Source organism: Myotis lucifugus, unplaced genomic scaffold, assembly GCF_000147115.1.
Source record: "Myotis lucifugus unplaced genomic scaffold, Myoluc2.0 scaffold_1853, whole genome shotgun sequence".
Taxonomy (NCBI): Eukaryota; Metazoa; Chordata; class Mammalia; order Chiroptera; family Vespertilionidae; genus Myotis; species Myotis lucifugus.
The window spans coordinates 1-14,801 of NW_005872901.1; the positions used below are offsets into that span (position 1 = coordinate 1).

The 14,801-nt window shown below is 52.9% G+C and overlaps 1 protein-coding gene across 1 annotated transcript in view; it reads right to left on the bottom strand.

Annotated features, from left to right (window-relative positions):
- Window positions 1-5,471: 5,471 nt before the first annotated feature.
- Window positions 5,472-14,801, bottom strand: part of LOC102442550 (tetratricopeptide repeat protein 13-like) — a gene marked incomplete at its 5' end in the record, with an annotated part of 36,730 nt that continues 27,400 nt past the window's right edge. Inside the window, 8 exons of the mRNA XM_023748817.1 lie at window positions 5,472-6,343; window positions 7,435-7,514; window positions 7,647-7,725; window positions 9,090-9,169; window positions 10,023-10,158; window positions 11,791-11,897; window positions 13,188-13,272; window positions 13,962-14,045. Of these exons, the coding sequence (XP_023604585.1) occupies window positions 6,229-6,343; window positions 7,435-7,514; window positions 7,647-7,725; window positions 9,090-9,169; window positions 10,023-10,158; window positions 11,791-11,897; window positions 13,188-13,272; window positions 13,962-14,045 (766 nt within the window). The remainder of the gene's footprint in view (window positions 6,344-7,434; window positions 7,515-7,646; window positions 7,726-9,089; window positions 9,170-10,022; window positions 10,159-11,790; window positions 11,898-13,187; window positions 13,273-13,961; window positions 14,046-14,801) is intronic.

Here is a 14,801-nt window from a genome sequence, read left to right on the forward strand (position 1 = left end):
TTTGTCCCCTGGTGACACCCAAAGTCCCGGCAGTTGTCCAGGGTCCACCCTCGATGGTTTCCCGTAGGACCCCCACTTTCTCCGGAGCTCCCCCCAGGCCAGCTCCGGAAGGTTGCTGGCGCGTCCCCCTGGTCCCGGCGGCCCCGGCCCGTGGCTGCTGGAACCCCCATGGCGCCACGTGGCCACTGTTTGACAAAGGAAACTTTTCCGCCCGGTAATGTGCCAGGAAGCGGCACCCAGCGACCCAGCCGCCGCCTATTCCTCCCGGTCCCTTTGCCCGATGAGCGTCTTCTGCTTTTTGTTTTTAAAGATGCTTTAACAAAATATTTTTTAAATTGATTTCAGAGAGGAAGGGAAGAGGGATAAAGATGGAAACATCAATGATGAGAAAGAATCATGGATCGGCTGCCTCCTGCTCGCCCCACACTGGAGACCTGCGACCCGGGCCTGTGCCCTGACCAGGAATCCAACCGTGACCTCCTGGTTCCTAGGTCCACGCTCAGCCACTGACCACGCTGGCCAGGCTGTTCTGCTCTTCAAGCCCAGGACACTGGGCCATTGTCCTGGCGCCGGGCGCTGACACAGGAGGGGTGGGCAGTGGGCAGCGAGGAGACGGAAGGGACGGCCTGGACTAGTGTCCCGGGTCTTAAAAAGAAAATTAGTTCCCGCTCCTCCTGAAGAGAAAAATGAAGTGGGAGGTAGCTCACAATGCCGCCCCTGCAGGTGGGAGTTCCTCCCGCAGGGCCGGCCACCTGCCCTGTGTTTTGTCGCTGTGGATGGAGAGGTCTCCGAGATGCCACCGGGCCTCTGCTTTCTCTGATGCCACAAGTGAAATGACATTTATTTTGGAGTCTCGGAAAGCAGGAGAACTCAGCTGCTGGATGTTTACAAACAACATGGAGAGGGGCGGCCAATTTCCCTAGGCAGACCCCCCAACAGTGGGGGCCAGGTTGGTCATTTTGAAGTGTGGCCCAGACCTCAAAAATCAAAATTACACTGAGCCCGGCCTGCGTGACTCACTGGTTGAGCATTGACCTATGTACCAGGAGGTCACAGTTTGATGACTGGTCAGGGCACATGCCTGGGTTGCAGGCTCCATCCACAGTGTGGGGTATGTAGGAGGCAGCCAATCAGAGATTCTCTCTCATCATTGATATTTCTCTCTCTCTCTCTCTCTCTCTCCCCCTCCCCCCTCCATTCCTCTCTGAAATCAATAAAAATATATTTTTCAAAATTATGCAGAGCTCTTACCTATTTTAACATCTGGCTGATTTGAACAAGACTGTAACCCGGTCTCAGAAGAGAATTAAGCATCATCTCTTAAAACAAAAAATTGCATTTTGGCTGTTCCTTTGCTTTCAAAGTAACACTTGGATAATTCTGAACACAACTGTACAGATAATTTACAAAGTTCTGGGGCTTTTTTGTTTTTTTTTAATATATTTTTATTGATTTCAGAGAGGAAGAGAGAGATAGAAACATCAATGATGAGAGAGAATCATTGATCCGCTGCCTCCTGCACGCCCCCTACTGGGGATCGAGCCCACAACCTGGGCACATGCCCTTGACCAGAATCGAACCTGGGACCCTTCAGTCCGAAGGCTGACGCTCTATCCACTGAACCAAACCGGCGAGGGCCAAAGTTCTATTTTAAATGTGAAATGGCCTTATCATCTTCTGGCCCAGAAAGTATAAGAAAATATTTTTAGAATGTCATGAATGTGGCAAGCTCTGTAATACATGACGCTGTTATCAACAATGTTATCAGCATGATATCCTGGGAACAGCCGCCAGACCACAGCCTGGATTGCACAGTATGTGGAAGACTATGTATGAAGCCAAAAGGATGAGAAGGACTTTTGGGGATTATTATTCTCTACTAGAGGCCCAGTGCATGGAATTTGTGCATGGGTAGGGTCCCTAGGCCTGGCCGTCGATCAGGGCCGATCTGTGCGGCAACTGGGGGCCCCGCTGGCACCCGCCTTGGTTGCCCTGTCGCCACCTGCTCATCAACCTTGCCTTCTGCCGCCGCCACCAGTCAGGGCCTGCAAGCTGGGGGCAGCTTCTGTGTTGAGCATCTGCCCCCTGGTGGTCAGTGCACATCATAGCGACCGGTCGTTCTGCCATTCCTGGTCAGGGCACATGCCCAGGTTGCAGGCTTGACCTCCAGTGTGGGGCGTGCAGGAGGCAGCCGATCCAGGATTCTCTCTCATCATGGATGTTTCTATCGCTCTCTCCCTCTCTAAAATCAGTACAAATATATTATATATATTAAAAAACAAGATGGAGATGGCATCTGCAACCTTTTGGGTGTCATATGAGAGAGGGGAGGCCTGGGGAAGCCCCTCCCGCGGGCCAGTGAACCCCTCGGACTCTATGTCCACTGGCCCTTCGTGTGCTGTATGTGACGTGTTCACCCACATGTCATGTTCACGTCCCTGGGCTCATGAATGGCTATTCCAGGACCGTTATATTCTAGTTGAAGATCAGGCCATGGTTCCTCTTCTCTCTCCGCCGCCCATCCCAACGTGCCAACGACACAGCCGAGTGTCAGCCACATGTCGTGTAAGCTGTTAGTACAGGTGTCTGGGGAATGGCCCGGCCCGCGTGGCGAGGTGGTAGAGCATCGACCTATGAACCAGATCACAGATCAATTCCTGGTTTGGGCACATGCCCTGGTTGCCGGCTCGGTCCCCAGGATCCCCAGTAGGGGGTGTGCAGGAGGCAGCTGAACAATGATTCTCGTCACTGATGTTTCCATCACTCTCCCTCTCCTTTCCTCTCTGAAATCAATAAAAATATATCAAATCACACACAAACACACACACACAAACAGATGTCTGGGGAACGAATCTGTTTTCCCAAACAGGTTGCGAGCCCAGTGCCCCGCGGAGAAACCGTCGAGATCATGGAAAACCACAGAGCCAGCAACCCGGCCCTGCTTCTCCCAGCCCATGACCAGCTCTGACAGTGCCAGCTGGTTTCAGAAACTGAGCGCGAAACCCCGGGCACCGTGGCAAGCGATGATCGTCTGGGGGAGCCGCCTCTTGGTGACGGGCCGGGCAGTGCGTGTGCTGGTGGGTGAGGCCGCCTCCCTTATAGACGCTTTCTGCTCGGATGCAGGCAGGCCCGAGGACGATGACTCAGCCCGGCATCTGTTACTGGTTATTCCAGATGCCGCCCTGCCTGGGCTCTGCGCTCCACTCCCACCCCCAGAGAGGACGGGCGGGGGGCGGGAGTGAGCCTGGCTTATATTTTTGTGGTGGTTAATCCCCTCACCTGAGGATATTTCCCCGTTGATTTTTAGAGTGGAAAAAGGGGGAGAGACAGAGAGACAGAAACAGCAATGTGAGAGACACATGCGCTCCGGCCAGGGCCAGGGATCGAGCTTGCAACCGAGGTACATGCCCTTGACCAGAATGGGACCCGTGACCCTTCAGTCTGCAGGCCGATGCTCTACCCATTGTGCCACACCGGCCAGGCGAACCCGGTTGATATGGAAACCAGCCGGTACATGGTGTGGTTGGAGGGCTGAGTTCATGACCGAGACAAGGAGGAAGGGAAAGACAAGATGATCTGACAGACTTACTCTTGGCAGAAACGTCGTTGAATGTTTTAAGGGGTTCGGGTATTTTTCCGATTGTAGGGAGAACTGTCACGGAGTCAACCATGGTCTGTCACCAAGTCGGAACAGGGGCGCGGCACCCTCATGTCTAAGGAACAGAATCGCCTTCTCCAGGCAAAGCCACACGAGGCTCAAAACAGGGCCCTTCTGTCCTCTGATGGCATTTTTTTAAAAAAAAAATATTTGTATTGATTTCAGACTGGAAGGGAGAAGGAGAAACATCAATGATGAGAGAGAATCACTGATCAGCTGCCTCCTGCACGCCCCCTACTGGGGATCAAACCCGAAACCCAGGCATGTGCCCCAACTGGGAATGGAACCGTGACCTCCTGGTTCACGGGCCGAAGCTCAACCCCCTGAGCCACACTGACAGGGCTGGAAGCTTCTTGAATCTGGGTCCAGAGGCTCTTGACTGGATAGAACTCTTCCTAGGAAGCAAGTCCACACTTCATATGAGAGCTGCCAGGGGGCACGAGGCAAGCAGATCCACTTGCAAGGGGTCACCAGGGCCCCGGCTTGCACTGACGGGGCGGGGCGCACGCTGTCGTCACAGCTGACGTGTGTAGACCCAGGACCCGGAGCACAAGTGGAATTTTCCTCCCGGCGGCGGAGGGAGGCCGGGGAATTTTCCAGACTAATTTAAACCAGAGGACGGCTCCTGGAAAGTGCAGTGATTCAAGCCCCTTGGCAGAGGCAGAAGCCCCAGGCTCGGTGGCTGTTGCCTAACTCGGGTTAGCACTCAATGGTAATCCTGTTTCCTGGTCCTGGGGTCTAAACAAGAACGCTGCTTGGCTCCCAGAGCATCCTAGCGATTTCTAGAGCATCCTGGCGGTTTCTAGAGCATCCTGGCAGCTCCCAGAGCATCCTAGCGGTTTCTAGAGCATCCTGGCGGCTCCCAGAGCATCCTAGCGGTCTCTAGAGCATCCTGGCGGCTCCCAGAGCATCCTAGCGGTTTCTAGAGCATCCTAGAGGTTTCTAGAACATCCTGGCATAGGGCGGCCACACCCGAGTGGGGGCTGCAGATGTTTGGGGCTACAGATGTGATTCCCAACACTCATGATTCTCATGCACGGACCTTCCAGACTTGCTCTTTCATGAACCCGCCGTCCTGCCTCTTGTGATTTCTAACCCGCTGTCCGTGAGGTCGCTGGGGACTCCGAGGACACGAGGCAAAGCAGAGAAAGGGGAGGGAAGGAGCCTCAAACATGCAAACGGGGTTTAGAAAGTGTCATCTCTCAGAAAGGCAGCTCACTTATTCGGACCATTTCACCAAGTGACAAATGGGTCTCTCGGGATTTAAAAGCTCAAAGGGCTGGTGATAAAGTGAGGAAAAGTCCTGGATAAAATGGAAGGATTTGACTTGGAGGTAAAAAGCAAAAAGAGGAAAAAGTAAAGACAAAACAAAAAATGTTCCTCCCCGCTCTAACCTCGTGCTTTGCGTCCTGCAGAGCAGGGGAGGCGGCCCTCTGGGCTTCCAGGCCTCAGGGCACAGACCAGATGGACAGACCCGCTGGGTCAGGACTTGAGCGCAAGACACGGACAGACACACAGAGGCTCCCGTGGACGGCGCTACGCTTCCTCTGAGTCTAAGCGCCTGAGAATGGAGTCGTGGGTCCACAGACTACGATGGGCAGGCCCTGGGGTCAGAGGACCAGCTGGAATCCGGGCCCCCACCCCCCTCAGCAGCTGGTGACCTTGGACAGTCAGGACTCCCTGCGCCTCAGCTCCCTCGCCTGCAACGTGAAAAGCAGCGACACCTGTCTACCATGAGCGCAGCCAACACAGACACTAGGAACAGAACACAGGGAAGAGGTTCACTCTTCAACCAAAATCAAGAAAAGGAAGACGAGTTGGAAATGGCAAGTTTAATGAGCCCATTTCACTCACGGTCATGTACCCTGTCTGCAAAAAATCATCAGTACTTTTCTGAATGCTCTTATGCCTGAAGTGAAACTCGTTCACAAAATAAAAGCATACGTGATCCAGTGTCTAACACCAGTGATTCAGAGAAATCACCCCTGTTTATTTTTCCCAACAAAGAGGAAAAAAAAAAACATGGTTCGATAATTCAGTGTTTCGGTCGCTGGCAAAAACCGTCCGCACCATTCAACGCCGAGCTCCCGGCTGCGGGCTCCGCGCTGCGCTGACGGCTGGCACCCCCACGGAAGCCTCAGGGAGAGCCGGCACGTGAGGTCACAGGAGTCGGAGCCAGACGCCCGGCAAGATGTGCATAAAAAAAAAAAAAGCCTTGGGAAAACGCAGACCTGGACAGGGAGGCAAACACTCCCGCTGCAGCTGGTTCTGTTCCTTTTCATTATTAGTTTTTGGTTGTGAAGTAAACGTTTTTGCTGTAAGGGAGGAGCTGTAGGACTTTTAAGCGGAAGCCACAAGCCACCGGCTAGTACACTCGCCTTCCCTCCCCCAAACCTCTCATGATTTCTGTTCTGGTTCCGAAAGTAAAGAGAACGATTTCAAGTATTCAATTCCTATCAAAAATTGGTATCAAAAGTAATAAAGGACCTAATTTCTTTGTAATTCCACGTTTTAAAAAATAACTTAAGAAGCACGAGTCCGCCCTTTACTGTGCCAACCCCGCAGCGCGGCTAGAGCTGCTGCAGGCAGCGCGGCGAGGAGTCGGCGTTCAGCACCTCGATCATGGACCGCAGCGTGGGGAACGTCTCCGACACGGAGGGCAGGGCCTTGTAAGCAGGCGAAATGCTGAAGAGGAAAAACACAGGAGGGGTGTGAGCAGTCACACAATTTTACAAAAAAGGCAGAGCTTATGCTGTCTTCCTTCCTACTGTGACACCCACTTTCCAACAGCCCACAGATGTAATGACAGTTAGTACAAAAACACGGAGCTGGGAGCGGAACACACCCTCCTAGGCACCGCGGCACCAGAGGCTCATGCGATGAGCTGCTCAGAAGTTCAATCCGAGTCTTTGGGAAAAATATTAAAACTGATTTGCACCTGACTGTGAGGTGCACACGTCCCACTGGTGGGCACCTGTGTGGAGCAGGAAACCCGAAACAAAGATATCCCGGAAGAACGTGGGGCTGCTAGACACGCGTGGCAAGGCTAACGGATGCACAGACGGAACCAGAGTGTCCGCAGACAGGGGCTCCGTCTCACAGCCGGGACCATGGCCCGGCTGGCAGAGTGGCCGCCGTGGCCTGTAGATGTGCAAGGCGCCACGTGGAGGTTACCATGGGAAAACGTGGAGAAGGGGCAGGGTGAGTGTGGCCAGAGGGAGCTGGTTTAATCTTTGCTGACGGTCGAGGCATCTGCGAGCGGTTTCCTCCCAAACCCACTCCCCTGCGGTTTCCGCAGAGCAGAGCCAGGAGGGGCGGAGGCGGCCGATCGCGTGGCGTCGGCACTGTTCACTGACGCACACGCGTGTCGCCTCGGTGAGGACAACGCCCACCTGCTCAGAACCGAGAGCCGTGCAAGCGCCACTGTACGGGCCACGGCTGCACAGGATCAACTCAGTGTCCACTCGCTCCTGAGCACAGAACCGGAGGGGCGGGGGTGAGCGGTACATGAGCCACGAGAGCTGGCTGTCTGGTTACACAAATAATAAAGACGTTTGTAACTTCCTTTCACAGCGTCTGTATTCATTATTGTCACCCACACACTCGCCCTTGAAGGGGTCTTCCAGGACCGCAGACCAGCTGCCCTGCACGCTCACTGTGTGAGAGGAACTTGGGAATCGAGCGAGTCCCAGCCCCTCAGCGGCAGCAGCCCCGGGAGTGACGGCCCCTTCTCTCCCGTCAGCTCAACACCCTCTGCAGACCCCGCGAGGACTGACCTTTTCAAGTTCATCCAGCTTTTGGCTACTTTGCTGAAGGCCTCGGAACCAGGGGCTGTCATGGCTTCAAAGTCCACCAGCTGAGAGAGAAGGAGCGTTAGGGAGCGGGTGAGACATGAGGCGCGGCTCTCCCTGGGACACCTGGTCCCTCACGGGTCTTCACAAGCCACAGCCCGGCGGGAACGGCCATCCTCCCCGGGCCCGGCGCCTACCTTGCCCTTGGGGATCTTCCCAGCCACTTCCTTGCCGCTGGCCATCAGCACCCCCACGATCACCGAGTACGCGATCACACTGTTTAAAGGAAGCACAGGTCAGTTCCCCAGCTCACCGGGCTTCCCGTCGTAAAAGATGACATTTTCTTTCTCTTAAGAAGCCTCTGAACATTGAACGTAAGGTTGCTTTCATTTGGTTTAAAAGGTACAGACTAACTTACTACTACAAAAGGATCCACAATGTAAAATGCAAGGGTCAATGTGACCGAGAATATCTTTTTCTGAGGAACAGAAGCCTTCTTTTAATTAGGACGCTTCTTCCCACTTAGGTTTTCGATTCCTGGGGACAATGGATTAGAAAATATGTCTGTTTATATTTAACAGCTTCATGTGGCTTGGCTGTCACATCCGTATCGACAACATACTTGGTAGATCCAGGTTAATCCTATCGCTTAAGCATTAAAAACTGGCCTTCAGAGGAGAATAACAGAACTCGCTCTCCAGTGCCACCAGCGGGTTTGAAAAGCGATACGTTGTGTCCGTCTCCTTCCTGGCACCGAACACACTCCCTCCTGATTCTCTCATCTTTGTGACGCCCGAGCGTGTGCCCGCGCCAGGCGACCCAGGTGGCTCAGGACGCAGATAACTAAGCGGGGAGAGCGGGCCCCTGGGACAGGAGTCGCCGGGGCTCCCCTACCAGGGAGGACCCCACAGAGGGCACGGCAGGCGCAGGAGGCGGAGGAGGCGGCAGGGCCTGGGCTGGCACAGCAGGAGGGAGCGGCCCGGGGGGACTTGAGGATGCGAGGAAAGGTGGGAGGCAGTGGGGCAGGACCCTCAGAGGTTCCGAGGGCAGAGAGGGAGGGAGGGGACAAGGCAGGATGGGGCCTGGCCCGGGCACCCTACAGACAGGTGCTAACAGCACATGCCAGCGACATGCACGCAGCACTGGGCACCCTACAGACACCTCCCTTGTTACTGACATCTAAACCCCTGAAGGGTTCATGCGCCAGAATTTATTCACGGGTAAAAGCAGTAGAGAATGGTGGGTGGCTCAAAAGTATAAAACATTAGGGTTACAGGTCAATTAATGGCCGAAATTTGGGGGAGAGAGACGAGGGTGGGGTAACAGTGTGGGCGAATATGAAAATTAAGGTACAAGGAGCACGAAGCCTGCACACAGTAGGCCTTCAATACACCTTCGTGGAACGAATGAGCCCCGAGCCATAGCACTCCAGCACACATCAGAACTCTCGCGTAATTATTTTTGATGATGTGGTAGATCAAGGACATAATGTGGGGGTGGACTTTGAAAAAACCAAAAGGCAGGCTTCTGGTCTTTGACTGGGGTTACTTCTGTACCCACACCCACAGAGGGAAGTGTAAGCAAAAAAAAAGAACATGTTTTTCCATGTGAAACCTTTTAAAGTATAGGACAGCACTCACCTGGATCCTCGAGAGAGTGGCATTAAATTATAAAAGTAATAAACTAAGGATAAGATTAAGTTGCAAACAGCGTCAGCCTCCTAGGAAAAAAAGACACATGCCCGTGAGCTTACACACCAATGACAGACTGAGTCTTTATCAGGTGACAGAACACACTGGGAACAGGGTCATCTCACTCCTCCCCAGCAGCCTGCTCCCGCTCCTGACACCGGGTGCTCTCCTGTAGTTTTGCTAACAGAAGGGTGCACAGTCCAGTCTAGAGCCTACCTTCCCAGCTGTTTTTACAACTGCAAACGTTTCTGATAAGCATACAAATCTCTACCTCCTTTAATGCTATTTGCAAGGTCAGAATACACATTGAGATGAACATAAAGCACTTATTAGTATCGATTATGCTTTTGACAAGCCTCCCTACCTCAAGATTCTGGTAAGCCCCCCTCTGCACAGAGATTTAGGTGGTAAATATGCTTAATTATGTATAAAACTTAGATGCTTAATTATTAGAAGTAATTAAAACTGCGAGAGAAAGAAGGTGCCTTCGTGGGGCCACAGGCACCCGTTCCAGGACGTGGATGGAGTCCTCAGACTCTCAGCCCAGGGACAGCGCAGACATGCAGGGGACAGGCCAGATCCTGCCTCCGGGGAGCCCACCTTGCGTTGGGGTGGGCAATGGAGGGACAAGGTCACAGACCAGAAGAGGTCACTTTCATCAGGGGCCAAATGTATGATAATATAGTAAATATACATTCATTTCCCCCTCCCCAGTGACTGCAGTTACTAAATATGGGCGCCGTCTCGATAAGCACATCTAAAATACGTACAGGACTGTGAAAGCTGGTTTCAAGCATAAAATGCATCATCCCAATGAGAGGGCAGAGGCTTAACGTTTACAGAGAAGCTCGGGCAGCGTGGACGAGAGGGACGCACACCCACCCCGAACTCCGACGAGAGAATGAGCACTTTCCCCTTGGCTGTCAGGTCTTTGTAGAGGGCGTCGATTTCCGCGTGATATAACTGCGTCCTTTCTTCTGTGGTCTGAGTTTCCACAGAAAATAGTATGTTGCCAACCCTAAAAATACAAGAACGCGAGTCAGAGGCCTGGGCGCTACAACCCAGAGCCAAACAGAGTCAGAAAGGAAGCAAATGGCACGCTGACGTGGCACAGGCCCCGCAGGATCGGACCCCGACTTCCAACCACACGGGTGAGGGATGGGCCACCCCGCCTTTCTGACCACACGAATGAGGGATGGGCCACCCCATCTTTCTGACCACACGGGTGAGGGATGGGCCATGGGATGCCGTTTTCTCACAATCCGGAAGTTGCGGGTCTAACCATATGCACTTATTCTAGGAGCTTAAGCGAATACAGGGGGAAATAGCTATACGGGGCAGAGTGTGGGTTTAAACGTCCAGAAACGGCCACCCCGGTGTGACCGGGGTGCAGGGCCTCAGAAAGCTCTGGGACACCAGTCTCCTCTCCTTTCGTTAAGCCTCTGCTGCAGGCGCAGCTCCAGGCCAGGTCTGGGAGGATGTCATTTGCCACCGCAGGTGTTTGAGGGAGGGGGCAGAAGTGAGGCACAAACTACTAGGATCTGAGATGCTATTCCAGGGACCCGAGGCTGCGGGTGAAGTCTGGATTTTAGAATCTATATATATAAAAGGCTAAGCGACCAGCTGACCAGCGACCGGGTATGACGTGCACTGAGCACCAGGGGGCAGATGCTCAACGCAGGAGCCACTGAGGGACAGCAACTTTGCAGAGTGTCCTCTCGCACTCCGGGACCGCTTGGGGGATGTTGGAGAGCTGATTTCGGCCCGTTCCCCGAAGGCCAGGTCAAGGGGCCCCCCTTGCCGGAGGGACCCCACTCACTCTGCAGATGCCCTTTGAGCCCCAGCACGCCCCAGGTGAGGCCGGCCGGGGAGGGACCGAGGGAGGGTGGCTCTAGGGGATGTCAGGCCCGTCTTGCCCAGTCCCGCCAGGCCTGCCACCTTTTAATTAATTCCCTTTCAATGTGCTCAAGTCTGTGCACCAGGCCTCTAATAGTTAATAAAAACGCCCCTTTGGGGCTACTGAGCGTGAAAAAATAGGACATCCCCTAAACAGTCAATAACAAAAAAAGTAGTGGGGAAATGACAACTCCCATAAAACGGAACACTAAGCAATTATTACTCATGCTCAGGACATGGGACATGCTATAAAGCAATGGTGAGGATAGTAAAGCAATATGCACAACATAATCGGTTTCTAAAGAAAAGAACTTCAGGGTTTGTATTTGTTAATCTGTGCTTATCTGCGTATTCTATTTTTTTATTTTTATCTGTGTTGTACACCAGGCGCTGTTCTTGTAATACATTAACACCTGCATTAGAAGAACTTGGAATGGCCTTCCGTCTGCCAGTCTCTCAGCTCTGTTCGTCTTATTAGTGAAAGCCTTCCCCACAAAGAACTTCCAGAACCCAGAGGGGCACTGCCACCTGAGACATCACCCTCAGCACCGAGAAGGCTGTTACACCAGCACAGTGAGGAGTCATCTGCCGTGTTAACACTATGGCTGTCATGTGAAAAGATGACTGGTGATGGCCACAGGTGGCCTTGTTTCATGTCAGGGGACAGGGATAACCCTGTGGAGTCTCCGTGGCAACCGGCACAGAGCACAGCCCACTCTGCACTGGCGACGGTCCCACCCGGCCGAGCACGTACTTGTCGCCGGTGATGGTGATGGTGAAGCCATCGTACTCCTTCCCTTGGTCCTTGAGGCTGGGGACCTTGGTGTTCACCGTGAACCCATCCTTCGTCTTAGTATTGAACTGCTTTCGGGGGAAAGAAAGTTCACGTTACTCGTGTACAAGTCACTGTCAACCCCCACCCGCCGCTGTGCAGGGCGGACTCGACGCCCGTGTTCCCAGGAGATCACCGAGGTCCCAGACACACAGACCAGCCAGCAGTGACGGAGCACAGGCCCCAGCACAGAGTCCGGGCCCAGCTCGCACCCCGTATGAGGCCACAGAGAACTGCAGGCTCCCGGCTCTGGGACCGGTCAGGGCGCCGCTCACTCTTGGAGCTGCTTTGGGTTTGGGTGGCTTCTATGCTCGTCATCAGCAGCAACTCTGATCGGAAGAGCTGTACCGACACCTGAACTCAGAGCAACACCGTGCCCGTGCTGCGCGCTTCCCGAGCGCGTCTGATTGTTCTGGAAAGTGTTCCCAGTGACATTTGCAACTGGGAACTTGGACCCACACCGACTCGGCAGATCACGGGCCAGGATGTTCCAGGGATCCCGCCAGCTGCTCCCTCTCGGCTGCACTGAGCCACTGCGCCCAGCACGCTTCCTCTTTAAACCGACACACGTCTGACATATTAAAACCTCCCTAAGCTGACTGTGTGTGTCCTGCCTAGAACTCCCCCGGGAACTAGAGGTTACAGGCAGAGGCGGCCAGTGTTCTGAGTGGTGCATCCCAGCAGCCCTCGTGGAGCCGTTCCGCCTCTGGGGGGCATTTGGGGAATTCATGGGGCGTTTGGTGGCCACAGCGATGAGGTGGGTGGGAGCCAAGACTACCCGATGCCCCTCTGGACTTTCCCGGAGACGAGAACCCAGTTATAACTTAGAAATGACCGAGGCCTGGGACTCCGTTACGCTTACGCACTAAATGCTTGTTAAGTTTTAATATGCACGGAATTTTCCAGGATTGCCAGCAGCACATACACTGAGGAAGCGGTGTACCATGCACTGTCTGGAACTTTCCGGAGCGTGGTTTACCGTTTCAGAGAACCTTGTCACCCATGGCAGCGTCGCTCATGAGACGCGAGTCACCACATGCCTGAAGCAGGATTCACCTGCGTGTATCTTTAAGGTTCCTTCTGTCTCCCACATCGACTGCTTCCTCACAGACCTGCTTCTATGCCTGAGAGCGATGCCTGAGTTTCACTTTATTTTGGTTATTACGCAGCGTGGGTATGTGAGGGTTTTCGGGCAGCGCACTTTATAAACTTGACGACACTGACAGCGTAATATTAATACACATGGCGTTTAGCGACTCCAAGAAGGCTGCAGCTTTACTTCTTCCCGAAGGTGTGCGCGGACCTGAGGGTAAACTTACCTTCATGATCGGAAGCAGGTCTTCCACTTTGTGCACCTTCTCCAGGGCTTCCCTCACCTCCAACAAGCCTTTGGGGTTATTGGCACTAAAAGAGAGAGAGAGATGGGACTAAAATCAACACAGAAACGTAGTAATTGTGTGGTTACCTCTCGCTGGGCCACAGCGAAAGTTTCTAAGTAATAGGAAGGTTAATCCGAACACGTTTAGCCCACAGATGAGAATGAAGGAAACGGAGAAGCAGATTGGACGAGCATCCTGTGTGGCCATGAAACCTCACTCGCCGACTCCAACTCTGAAGTTAGAAGCAAATGCTTTTTCTTTGCTCACACAGAAGTACCTGCTAGGTTGGTGTTGTTGTTTCTTATTAATTTTTTATTTCCCTGCTAGGTTTTTATATCAATTTTATATTTACTTGGTGACAATGACTCATTCAGAATTTTTTTTCTCCAGCGTTCTGTTCACTGTTATAACTATGTCTTTACATCTCCCTTCCTCTCTGGTGAGGAGAATGGATACTAAGGCTGGAGTCCCTTATAAAGGAGCATCCTGCCTTTGAGAAGGGACTAGGAAAGCCACAATATTGAGGTCTGTGGAGTCTGTTAAGTTATGAAGAAGCAGGTTGACAAGTCACTATGAAAGGCTTCATGATTCCAAACACGATGTAAACATTTAATACACTTTGTTTACTCCGTCAATAGGCTGTTTTCAAGTTTCACAAACATAACAAAGATGTGAAATCAATCCATCACTAGGAAAAAGAATGTAAAGGTTTACCCGTGATAAATTAGAATTCTGTCTTTAATAAAATGAAGAATTTTCTCGAAATACTCCAGGTATCTCATGTTTATCACCTGCCCCCTGTAAGAAAAACAATAAAGAATTTTTACAAAGGAATAGATGCCAAACAACATCGAATTTCCAAGTTAATTCAAAAGAACAATAAGAAAGTGAATAGGATGAGGTAGCCACACCTACAGGGAAATTCACCCGTTTGCAACCAATGCACGGAGAGGCAAGGACTGCTCGTCGGCTCGTGCAGCCGGTTCTGGGGAAGGTGCTGCCCTGGAGATGCCCGAGTGGGAGGAAGGTCCTCAAGGACTAACGAGGCTCAGACGTCCGTGCCTCTTCCCTCCCCGGGACCCCTGCACTTTCCCAGCGACACGCCTTCTCCCCGTTCTCCTGACAGCACTGCTGCTGCTGCTGCCTGATGTCCACCCGCAGGCAGCCCACCATCCCCACTACCCGCCCTAAAGGATTTCTCTCACATTTCTACGCCCACCCCCACCCCCACCCCCAATCTTAAAACCCCCAGAACTCCATGCACAGCCACACGGTGATGGGCACACTCCACAGACATGTACATGGACCAGAAAATGTATACACCCGATTGGTGTCACGTGTACATCAGACTGATGTACATGTCCAACATGTACACACCTGACTGGCATGCACATGTACAAGAAAATGGACACAGCCTACGTGTGTGCGACGTGCATACACCCAACTGCTCCCCAGACTCCCCAAACCTCGAGTTCCTAAAAGTCCAACAGGAACCCACTCATCGACACTCTCCCAGCTCTATGCCCACCCCCTTTGTGTCCTGTCACTACCTGG